This window comes from Tachysurus vachellii, chromosome 1, assembly GCF_030014155.1.
Source record: "Tachysurus vachellii isolate PV-2020 chromosome 1, HZAU_Pvac_v1, whole genome shotgun sequence".
NCBI classification, from domain to species: domain Eukaryota; kingdom Metazoa; phylum Chordata; class Actinopteri; order Siluriformes; family Bagridae; genus Tachysurus; species Tachysurus vachellii.
In genome coordinates, this window is record NC_083460.1 from 8,851,064 (window position 1) to 8,864,482 (window position 13,419).

Below are 13,419 nucleotides of genomic sequence, written 5' to 3' on the forward strand. Positions count from 1 at the left end.
ACTTTGTATTTGGTTAAATTGCGGTCATTGATCCTTACCAAACACAACAACTCCCCCATTATGGTTTTTGATGTCACGCTTGCCTGTCTTCAAAACTTGAGAAAACTTCAAAACCCTGATGATGTGTTATAAAAGAGTGCTCTGAAATGTGACATTATTGGGTTGAAACACAAGATTAAATCACCTCTCTTAATCCATTCTGATGCTCAAGCTGTAAATTACATGCTTGCCTGGTCTTGCATGTGTGAGTCATCTTGCTCTTTTCACATATTATTTCTCAGTCATTGCTCTTAGCTTTTCCACAGAACCTCAACCTGGCACACTTTAAAACATATTAACATCTTAGTGTTTAGATGTTGTCTGTGTTGGTCTCTAGATCATTTTTATTGTTGAATGGCTACTATTAGGAAGAGTTAATGATAGGAATTAATGATAGGAGACCAGTTATGAGGAGTTAGTGATAGGAGGCCAGACGTGACTGGCAGGTAATGCCATACATTTTGCGGTACATGGTTTTCAAATTCCAGGACAGATACACTGGGATCACATGACTTGGCAACTTGCAGCGCACATGGAGAATCTCACACCTTGTCTTCTAGTTATCTTGCTCCCTCAGTTTCTGCATCTAAGATTCACGCTGTGGGTCTTCTGTACTGACCAGTCAGCATTTTAATAGCAGTCTGATCCTGTGTCAGTGCTAAAATAGAAGACGAGAATGTGGGGGAGGTTGTGATAATAATGTAATACTGGAAGTCAGTACAGGAGCCAAAGATAATGATGTTCAGTTCAATTCAAATGAGCTCATGTGTCGATCCCCACTGTTTTGAAATGTCTTATAGTGATCAGCTTCTTCAGTTTCCATGATCTCAGCGACTTCTGTTTCTAACTAAAAGTCATGCCATGAGGTATTAACTTAAATATGGATGGAATCAGACCAGTGGATGTTGACCTTGACTATGAGTCTTTAGGTAAATCTCTGTCAGCACAACATTTATTCTTAGTTGAAATAGTTGTCGTGGGTCGTATTTGTCGTGATATTGGGCAGAAAACCTTTAACCTGAGCTATGCACTATACTCTAAGACAAGCATAATTCTGTGAAAAAAATTAACCAACTATTCAAACATATACAGTGGTGTGAAAAAGTGTTTGCCCCCTTCCTGATTTTTATTTTTTTTACACGTTTGTCACACTTTACTTTTTCAGATCATCTAACAAATTGAAATATTAGTCAAAGATAACAAAACATGCAGTTTTTAAATGAAGGTTTTTATTATTAACTGAAAACAAAATCCAAACCTACATGGCCCTGTGTGAAAAAGTGCTTGCCCCCTAAACCTAATAACTGGTTGGACCACCCTTAGCATGAAGAACTGCGATCAAGAGTTTGTGATAACTTGCAATGAGTCTGTTACAGCGCTGTGCAGGAATTTTGGGCCACTCATCTTTGAATTGTTGTAATTCAGCGACATTGGAGGGTTTTCGAGCATGAACCGCCTTTTTAAGGTCATGCCACTGCATCCCAGTAGGATTCAGGTCAGGACTGGACCACTCCAAAGTCTTCATTTTGTTTTTCTTCAGCCATTCAGAAGCCATTCAGCCACCCAAATTCACTTCCGCTTGAGGTCACGAACAGATGGCCACACATTGTCATTCAGGATTTTTTTTTCACTTTTTCACACAGGGCCATGTGGGTTTGGATTTTGTTTTCCCTGAATAATAAAAACCTTCATTTAAAAACTGCATGTTTTGTTTATTTGTGTTATCTTTGACTAATGTTTAAATTTGTTTGATGATGTGAAAAATTAAAGTGTGACAAACTTGCAAAAAAAGTCAGGAAAAAAAAGTGGGTCGTATTTGTCGTGATATTGGGCAGAAAACCTTTAACCTGAGCTATGCACTATACTCTAAGACAAGCATAATTCTGTGAAAAAAGTCAGGAAAATCAGGAACGGGGCCAACACTTTTTCACACCACTATATATGTATATGCAACAATTCTTCAGAGTGTACAATATTGCAATTATTAAATCTGCTCCTCATTATTTGATGTATTGGTTACCAGAAGGCATGCGGTTGTACATATGTGCCAGAAACTTTTTTTTTTCATGCATCCCCACCTAGCCTGTGAGCAATCAGTGTGTTTTTTCCCACACACTGTTGATGTTATGATACCCAGTTAAGTGTATTGAACTGAAAGGTTATTGTTACTTTTCAGTGTTGCTGCAAATTTAATAATACATACTGAAACAAAATCTATTAAGTCTCAGCAAACTACATCAGTGTAGTAATCTAAATCTAGTTATCATATTCAAAAAATACTAAGGATTGAAAATCTTAACTATTTTATAGGGCACTAGTCCTCACATTTTTGTGGAGGAGATTTAATATAAAACTATTTTCTTGTCAAAGCTTCCTAGCACACAAAGAATTTTCAGGGTTAAGTATAACAAGCTTCAATGGCCATCTTACTGTTTACATATTTGTGAAACTTTAGTATAAAATTCATTCCTTCTCCCTGAATTTGGCAAAATATTCCTAGCTTGACTTGTGAATGTGAAATTTATTACTGAGGCAACTGCAAGCTTTTGATTTATTCCAGTTATAACAAATGTAAACACATTCATTTGAACATACAGTATTTAGGTATCTTTAAGGAATGCTTAAGGACCGGTGTAAGGGGATAAAACAGCAAAGTTGAAGAGATTTCAACCAATTTGTGAATTGTTTGTATATGCATGTAGAAGCAAATCTATCCCAGGGGTTAAATTGGGATTTAGGATGTGGGAGGCTATTAATTATTTTATGGTTTCCAACAATGTGGGTAAGTACTGTTCTATTTATACTATTATTACAAAATGATTAAGATGTGGGGATGTGGTAGCTTAGCTAAGGTGTTGGACTACTGTTCGAAAGGTTGTGAGTTCATATCCCAGGTCTACCCAGCTGCCACTGTTGGGCCCCTGAGCCAGGCTCTTATCCCTCAATTGCTCAGTCATATTAATTGTGATAAAATGTAAGTTGCTAAATGTAAAATGTTATAGAATAATGTTTTTAAAATGTATCTGTTGTATAGTTCATTAAGTAAGCTTTCAGGGTCCCTGGTTTGATCTGTATAGAGTTTCTTTGCATGTTGCCCCATGTCTGTGTGGTTTTCTTCTGGTTTATTTGGCTTCCTCTCACCTCCAGTGGATGTCATTAATTTGATTGGTGACTCTAAATCGCCCCTGGGTGTGAGTCATTTTGTATGTGTGTTATATTCCACTGGAATAAAGATGCAGGGTTGCTGGGTTGACTCTTCATTTACTGAAAAAAAGATAAAGCAGTCTTTTCCAATGTGAGCCATCTTATTTGCCCTTTACACTTCTCTCCCATTCCAACATAATACAGAAAGGGTGAATGAAAACGGAAAACATTCTAGAAATGAAAGAAATTAACAACGAGCATACCTGATAAAAGATAACAATCTTTCACAATGTAAACATTCTTATTCGCCATTTACATTTCTTAAATATTACGTGCAATACAATTAGCACATGAAAGACAGGAAATTAACAAGGGGAAAATTTAATGGGGAAGATGCACACATATAGACAAGCATATTACATTTAGGCTATAAAACAGTGCACTTTCCTGTTACATATGCATAGTGAAATGTGATGGACTGGCATCCCATCTGGGATGTAACTCATGCTCAGGTTTTGGATCCAATGTAATCCTGAATAATATAATATTAGTTGCTGAAGATACAAGTGGGTAGCCAGATCTTAAATTTTTTGTTATTAAAGTTATTTTATCATATATGTAACTACTTTACTTTAGAGCGTAGTTCATCTGCTCGTCTCATTCATGACAACTGATGAAAATCTACCCAGACATTTTTAAAAGCATTTTCCAAACACCATCAGATGTGGTGACATAATTTATGTCTGGAATGTTTCATAACACAACCTTGTGTTAACTAAAATGCACATCACATGACTTGGGTGCAATATCATATAACATTCATTCGTTATTTGGCTGCTTTTCAAATACATTTTATTTTAAATTATTTTTCACATTTCACATGAAATTGTTTTACTCTATTGGCAGATTTATTTTAAATGGTCTTATGTGACATGATAATCTTATAATGAGAAACATTTTCTTTATTAAAGATATCCTATAATATTATTTCAATACCAAAACAGAAATACAGGAATCGTAATCACTGGGCATCCGGTTATTTAATTAATTTTTGAGATTATATTTTATCGTGTCATGTACTATCAACCTTCGATGATAAGGGGAACTGAGCTACCACTGTTCCATTCAGAGGGTTCACCAAGTTTAATCCCCCTATGCTCTTCCATGAATTATTTTGTGAATTATTGTGTGAATCAGGGGGCACTGTGGCTTAGTGGTTAGCACGTTCGCCTCACACCTCCAAGGTTGGGGGTTCGATTCCCGCCTCCACCTTGTGTGTGTGGCATGTTCTCCCCGTGCCTCGGGGGTTTCCTCCGGGTAGTCCGGTTTCCTCCCCCGGTCCAAAGACATGCATGGTAGGTTGATTGGCATCTCTGGAAAATTGTCCGTAGTGTGTGATTGCGTGAGTGAATGAGAGTCTGTGTGTGTGCGCCCTGCGATGGGTTGGCACGCCATCCAGGGTGTATCCTGCCTTGATGCCCGATGACGCCTGAGATAGGCACAGGCTCCCCGTGACCCGAGGTAGTTCGGATAAGTGGTAGAAAATGAATGAATGATTATTGCATGAATCCAACTGGTACTGTCATGTGAATACTCTAAACAGGTTGCCAAAAGACAAACACATCAAAGAATAGACTGCATATACACATTATCTCAACATTTAGTAATGTACGTAATATATTTTTGTCAGCCAGAACCTATTCTCTCTACCTATTTTTCAACAAAAGTGACAGACAGGCTTTGTCACTTTTAATATCTGGTAATATCTGGATTTCTGTTACCATTCAAGTTTGCCTTCTACATTCACATAAAACAGGTGGATGGAAAACCCCACTTGTGGCATGTTGTGTGTACTTTTCACGGTGTGATGCTGCCATCACAAGACTGAATTACTCTTCATGCTATTTGTGGCTGTGCATTCATTACTTACAGTTGGCCTTTAGTAGTGTCGTGCCAAATTTCACTCCTGGTAAGTGTGTCACCTGTTAGTTAAGTGACCCGGAGAGGCCATATGTTGTCTGATGTTCTCTATTGTATGAGGCCAGAAAAATTGTTTCAAAGCTCAAGTCAAACCTTAATGCAAAGTACTGGGATCATCGGGAAGTTTTTTTTGTTTGTTTGTTTACCAAGATTTTCTATAAATAATATATTTACATACTATATATTGACTCATAATTTCTGAAACAATAACTTGTTTCTTAATAGACCATTCCAAAGACTTGGATTTGACTTAGGCTCATTCTCTGTGTTTGTGTGTGTGTGTGTGTGTGTGTGTGTGCGTGTGTGTGTGGTAGATTCTGGCCGCTAGACTACCTCTCTTATAGCAGCTGACGTTCAAAACCCTTCTTACCCCATGTGTCTGCACATTTATGCCCTTGTGTGCATCTTTATGTATGTGATGAAAAGGCAGGGAAAGTATGTCTTTATGAGGGCAGTCATATCGTTTCTTTTAGAATCCACATGTGCCAGAGAGAGTAGAGTGTGTGTTTGTACTCAAGTGTAGTAGAAGTATGTGTGTGGTCTAGTAAATGTTTGTGAGCTCATGTGTCAGTTTTTGTGTGGCCACATGTGCATGTGTTGTTGGAATGAATGTCAAGCTGATGCAGGTGATGGATCATACAGTTTGATGTCTATTGAGATTTATGATTTCTCAGCATGTGCTGGTTCATGTAAGCCATTCCACTAGCCTGTGTCATCCTTAAGTGTGTGTGTGTGTGTGTGTGTGTGTGTGTGTGTGTGTGTGTGTTCTGTTTTTAACCCCCTGCTACGGCCACCCTCACCACACACATTTTTGCCCTTTCATACTATTTATTTGCGAGAGATCGTTCTGTCTTTCTCACAGAGCCTTAATCTTGTAAATGACTTTGGACATTTAACATATACTGTACAGTACACTGTGTATGGGCAAACATTCAACTTATATTTCATAGTTTTACAAATTTTAAATTTCATAAATAATAAAATTTTCATAAATAAATAACATTTTCGAAGCTGTGGAAATATAACTATTTTAATTATTTTCAAAGATCATAAATTCTTCCACAAAGAAGACTTTTAATTTTAATTGTGTATACTTATGGCTTGCTCTCTAGCCTGGTTGGTGGTTTTTGAGATTTTTCCCAAATTAGTCACCCGTCAATTCGCACCCACCAGCCACCTCCCCATCATATGACAGCTACCAACTTGGAATGATGAAAGCTAACACCCATGACTGGTTAAGGCACCTATGATTGAGACAATCCCTTCCAGTATGGGCAATGTTGCTCTATAGTTCATGGCTACATACCTGTACTGTTTTCTTATACAGACAACTTTTTTTTAGATTCTATCTCAGTTATTACAAACAAAGTCTTATTAATATTATTCATGTATACATTATATACTTATATAAGTACTATTCATGGATTTGTATGAATTTAAATTAGATTTCTTTTGACTGCATAAGAAAAACAACTGCTAACCTGTTTTACTTTTACCTAAACAGAGATTAAATAATGATTTACACATTTCTGAGTCAATAAATGGCGTATTATTATTATTATTATTATTATTATTATTATTATTATTATTATTATTATTATTATTATTATTATGTTTAAGTGCATAGATATGGCCTTTAAATGGGTAATGTAGCCAACACTGCCACCTACTAGATAATGTTTGGAAAAACAAACAAGCTCCACATTGTCCAACAGAAGTATTTGGAGTGATTTGCAAACACACAACAAAACAACAATATTATTATTATTATTATATAACATGTTATGATTATTATTATTACTATTATTATTTGTATAAGTAGTGTCAGGTCACTTCCATCTTTGAGCGGCGCATTCACTTCCTATTCACTTGCACTTTCACATTGATCTTGCCTAAAATTGATCTTGCCTAAAATTGTTAAAACTGAGTTAAAATTAAGTTTCTTTAAACTGTTTAATTGCACTTCCATCTGTCTAAGCCTTTTGAATGTGACAAGTAGTATTAGTATTAGTGGTAGTATTAGTAGTCGTAGTCATAGTAGTAGTATTAGTAGTATTAGTAATGTAAGTCTCATCCCTTCTCTTTAATTCTCTTGTATTAACAAGTGAATCCTCCATTATAAGTCTAAGGCATACTGTACATGGATACTGGTTCACTGGTCACAGTCCAAAAATACTATCAATACTATACGAGCACACATATCTTTATTTTGAATTTTTGATCAATTTCACTTTGACTCATTTATTGGACCAATGCAAAAAGTGCCCTTTTATTATAAATTCATCACATTACCTGATTTTTTTGTATGAAACGACAGAAATAGGACGAAAAAGATACCATTGTGTCATTTTCAAAATATGTAGAATTGACAGTGTACAGTACTTTTTCATTCAACAATGCATTACATGCAAGGAATAAAATATAGCACATTGAAATGAAATTTCACATTTCTGTACTACAGCAAGATGAAGTATTTTAGTGCAGAGTGACACCATACACCTGGCTAATAATCATAGTGGAGCTCTCTCAGGCTTTTTAACTCTGATTTGATGGCTTGCATCTGGTCTTAAGTCCTATGAGTATAAAACACATTTACATTCACACTGTGTAGCACCAAGAGAGTACCACAGAAGTACATTGAAGCAGTTGTTAATTAATACAGCAGATGCAATGGCGCTTCTTGTCCAGCAAACTCTATTAAGTCCTAAGACTCTATAGATGGTTCCAGACATACTGTACATGATGTAATATTGATAAAAAGATTAAAACAGATGGCAGAAATGGACACTTTATAATACCAGATACCATTATTCACACAGCAAACAAAATACACCTGCAAAATGACATTTAAATTCAAATGATGTAACTGTCCCAATATCTGACAGCATGGATGCTGTGAGTGGTGCAAAATGATTATAATACAGAAAGAGTTTTTCTTTATCTAGTTGACACATGTCCCAGCTTGCCCATGGAGTCCAACCTAATTTGTTCCAAATAACAAGCTACTAATGGATTTTAGCTGATTTTGTAATTCATGCAACAAGCAAATCCAGGACAAGGTGCAAATGTGGCCTCAACACATAAAGCACAGATCAATAAAATATACTCTTTCTAGAACATCAATGTCTCATACTGTGCAAAGAATGGAAAAGAAACATGTTCAGTATAAATATTAAACTGAATAAATACATTAACAATGTAAGAAGTTAATAGTTAATGGCAGTTAATAGTCTGGCTCTCAAAACTGGTGTGTGTGTGTGTGTGTGTGTGTGTGTGTGCACTACTGGGCAAGTTGATTTGTTTACGTCGATTGCTGTCTAGTTAAAGATAACTCCTGAAGTCATACATCTGTCTCTTCTTGTGTGATCTCAGCACTCCAGGAGTTCCATTATCAAAGACTGAATATATATATATATATATATATATATATATATATATATATATATATATATATATATATATATATATAAATTAAACCAAAAGGAGGTAGAAACTTGTGCTGCAAATCACAGTGGCTTGACCAAATAAACATATTCATATTACCACCAGGCAATCTGTTTGTGGATGGTGAACACTCATCTACAAACATGGAGTATTGTCTGTGGCATAAACATAGTAATATGGACCTGGTCAGTCAGAATCCCTTGGAAATCCACCTGGATTAAAACAAAGCAATATCCTTTTGTGCTTGATAGTGGTCCATCCAGGCCTCATGTGTATTACCTTGTATCACACTGGTTGGTACTGGAATACTCCAGCTGTGTATGAAGTGATCGCTGCTGGGTGGCAGGCTGAACTTCCCCTAATAGCAAGAGTAAATGTTGCAGAGGCCACAGGGGTGCTTCCATGCCAGTGCTGATTCTTCCCCAATTGCAGGTATCAGGGGGCAGATGGACACATGTGAGGCACATAGAATTTTACTCATGTTTATTCAGTTTGAACTGTTGAGTATACCTCCAAATACCCTTCAAAACAGAGCAACTCAACAGAAAAAGGATCATTGGACTAGTGCCATTTTTGTCTCTTTAAATGGTAACAGGAGTAACTGAAAGCACAAAGAAACCCTGGTTGTAAGAATGAGATTCATCACACTGCTTGTTCAACCAAACCCCTCTCCATTGATTCTCCAACTGATGCTCCATCACAGTCCCGGTTCCACACAATGAAAAAAATGGAAAGCTTTTACTTAGGACAAGATTTTTTTCCCGGCTATTACGAATGAGAATTACGCAACTATGGTCAAATACATAACATTTTTGAACATTTTGAACAGAACAAGGTTTATGCTGGGGAAGTCTTGAGTTCAAATACAAAAACTGTCAGAGAGCTTAGTTTAACTTACTTTTATTTTTTATTTCTTTTTTTCTTTGTTTTCCCTTTTTTCCCTTTTCCAAAAATATGCTGGTAGACTTGTGACTCTGAATTGGCCAAGGTGTGACTGAGTGTGTGATTTGAATGTATGTCCATAATGCCATGTGATGAGTTGGTATTCCATGCATTTCTTATCTTTTTGTCTTGCTCTTTTACTCACTTTTTCAGTTATAAAGGTCGAGTGGTGGGCAATGGAGTTCTTGCTCAGAGACAGAATCCTGAAGTGAGGGTCAGAGGTCCAGATGCTATATTAGCAGCAGTCAAGGAGAGACTTCAACACTTCAACCAGGTTGGGTTTTGCCTTTTCACCAGACTTGAAAGTTTCATATATTATTAATCGTAAATGTCTTTTTTTTTATTCTTTTTATCATAATTTGAGATTGTTATTCCATACTTCCTGTTCTTATTATTTTGTTATGAATTAAAAAGTGTATATTTGTCACATCGGGAGGAGGAAGACAGACCCATAGACTGGATAGCTTGAAATAAACAGGGTTTAATAACGTAAATACATAAAACAGGAACAAAGACGAAAACTAAACAGGACAAAGGATGAGGAAACAATAACGTTGCAGTGACGAATACACTGACGATGATTTCGCCCTGCCATCGGCAACGTGGAACGATTATATAGACATAATTAACAATGAACAGGTGTGTAGAGACGGGGAGGAGTAAACAAAGGCGAGGAAAGACACGTGACACGGAACATACACAAACACACATGGCCAGGTGGGGGGAGCAAGGTACACGGCGGCGCTGCGACGTCCACAGCCGAGCAGAAGGGCCGAGCAACATCCACAACAGAGCAGAAGGGCCGAGCGACGTCCACAGCCGAGCTGAAGGGCAGAGCGACGTCCACAGCCGAGCTGAAGGGCAGAGCGATGTCCACAGCTGAGCTGAAGGGCCGAGCGACGTCCACAGACGAGCTGAAGGGCCGAGCGCAACCCCTGATGCACCACGGCCAGAATAGGAGGTAGGGAAAGATCCTCCGCTATGGGCCTGCAACACCCCCGTGGATGAAGTGAGGCAACGTCCTCCTCGGACGGAACCGGAAATGGAGTGACGTCCCCCACCGGAACAGGTGCGGGGCGATGCCGCAGGGCACCAAAAAAAAAAAAGGAAAAAACTGGGATGGTGACATCCTCCGCGGAACAGAAGTGAGAACAGAAGATTCTCGGATGATCATGGGCTTCAGGACACTCCAAAACATATGTCCTCTCACAGAGCTGTGCATTCTCTGTTAGATGGAGTGTCCTCTCCAGAACATTAAAAAAGACAGTAATGTGGCACATAACCATCCATTTTTTTCTAGTTCCAATGAACTGCCCAAAATCACCATATATTGCTAACAACACAATCCCAAGCATGTGCAGTACCTTTAACATCTCTGATCTCTGCCACTACTCAAAACACTACAGATTTCTAGTGCTGCCTCTAGAAGAGCAAAAAAGCAGAAGCACTTTCTCTATCAGCACCTCACTTTGGTTTTGTAAACCAAAATTATATGTTTATACGTGTATATATATATATATATATTTATATATATATATATATATATATATATATATATATATATATATATATATATATATATATATAATATATATAATTAACAATTGGGATTGTTTTGGATTAGAATTAACACAATTATTTTTATATAAAGCATTCTAAGCTTACATGCCATTGATACAGTATGTGCTATTATATAAATACAAACATTTAATGCTAAACAGTTTTGTTGAAATTATCCAGACATTTGACTGTTTTTTTGGAGGTGCCCAGATTTGTATCATTGCTTATTCTGTTACCTTTGGTATAAATAGTGTTAATTTGTATTTAATTAGGAGATTCAGCAGCACATGCCAGGAATGGGACACAGGGATTCGTGGGACCTGGGCAGTGGTGAGGACAGCAGTGGGGAATGTGACGATGAGGATGGTTGCCAAGGGTCAGGGGAAGGCACAACTAAATCCTGTAAGTGATTATTTCATGATGCTTTAGCATTAATAGTTAATGCATGCTATTTTCTTATAACCTTTAATCCAGATATCACCTAATAACACAAACACAAAATAATGACCAGTCAACTGTGAAGATTTTATAAAATAATATCAATAATTATAAAATATATAAAATATATAAAATCGCATGTCACTATTATGGGCCTTGACAGCTTTTAGCCGAAGAAGCAAGAGGTAGTTAGTTAGACCTTTAAACAACACGTTTCAGAAATTAATGCAAATAATCCAACTTTAGCTTTACAGTTTATTTGAAATATATACCAACACTGCAGTCATCAAGTAATACTGACTGGCCCCAATATATCTAAGCTTGAAATGTCAGTCATGTTCATTCCTATTTTGGCGACTGGCAGTTGGTTGTGAGTTTCTAACCCTTTGATAGGTCTAAGAATCATCATAAGGAGAATCCAGGTGGCACAAATAGCATCAATCTTAATATCTCCATGTTAAATATATTTTTATCTATGAAATCAAATTGATTTCATTTGCAAAGCAGTAATAGATTATAATAATAAAAAATCTTTCTTTTTCTTTCTGTTTTATTGTTCTTTCTGACTTTCTTTGTATGTCTCTCTTTCCTAGTTTCTTTCTGTCTTTCTTTAAATTGTTAAACCTTTAGAAAACAGTGACAGATTTTTCACTTGTTTACTTTATTCATCTTGTTCTTCCCTCATTATCAGTTGCACACTCTGTCTCTCCCGTTTGTGTCTCTTTTTCACATTTATGGTCTCTCTTTATTTATCTAACAACCACATTCGATCCTATTCTCTTTCCAGCTACAACAGACTCTAGTGTTGACACTGAGGTAGTGGTGAAATCTCCTCCTCATGAGGCTCCTGTTGGACGCTTTAAACCCAAACTCCGCAATGCCGCTCATCTTGTTCTCCCCTCCTTCACCACTCTCATCCTCATCCTGGGACAGCAATGGACCTTGAACTAAAAGGTTGAAGATGCACATAAATATAAATAAAAACACAAGATCTCCTTCAGCCTGGATGCTTATGTCTTGCTACAAATTGTCTTCCAAGACTGCTGCCTTTTTTCAAGGCAGCAAAGAGCTAATATATACTTAAAATATTTTATCTTACATACATGCATACTGTATGATCAAGCATATCAATAGCCATAACTGCTTTTAAGCATATGCTCTCAGATTAAATGTCTTTTAAATATCACACATCTTAACCTTCAAACAGTCAGTGAAATGCATGACAAAAGCACTTCTCAAGCATTAATAGACAAAGACAACTGATCAGCTAGGAATGTTCTTGTTCTTAAACACACACACACACACACACACACACACACACACACACACACACACACACACAGGAAGACAGAGAAATATGAAATATTATTGCTATGCTTTATATAGTGTGTATATAGTCATGATTTCATATTGAATACACTTTTATTATGGAAATACAAAATCAAAATCCCAACTATTTTAACATAAACCAGTTCAGTGCATGAAAAAAATAACATTTATTAACTATAATGAAATGATATTCAACAAATATTGCATTTATTATCTGTTAAATAATTTCAGATTGTCCTGTTAGAAGGTTTAAATCTTTTAAATCTAAGAATTTACCCTTTAAAAGAATCTGTAGCGTCAGATTTACTTAAAGCAATAGAAACCTGCATATATATATATATATATATATATATATATATATATATATATATATATATATATATATATATATATATATATATAACATTTTTAGTAATGCTGCAGAATCCATTTTAATTTTCATGTAATATGTCTCCATGTTGTATGTTCACATTTACTACCTACAGTAAGTTACAGCCAATCTTAAAGGACTTGTTTCCATTCACTCTAACTTATTTTTTTAAG

At 36.4% G+C, this 13,419-nt stretch overlaps 1 protein-coding gene across 2 annotated transcripts in view; it reads left to right on the forward strand.

The window, feature by feature from the left end:
• The window catches only part of LOC132846486 (glypican-5-like), a 74,768-nt gene extending 62,221 nt beyond the window's left edge, over window positions 1-12,547 (forward strand). For both annotated transcript variants that reach the window (XM_060871288.1, XM_060871289.1), the window contains 3 exons: window positions 9,703-9,823; window positions 11,382-11,511; window positions 12,335-12,547. In XM_060871288.1, the coding sequence (XP_060727271.1) occupies window positions 9,703-9,823; window positions 11,382-11,511; window positions 12,335-12,498 (415 nt within the window). In that variant the 3' untranslated portion in view covers window positions 12,499-12,547. The remainder of the gene's footprint in view (window positions 1-9,702; window positions 9,824-11,381; window positions 11,512-12,334) is intronic.
• Window positions 12,548-13,419: the final 872 nt, after the last annotated feature.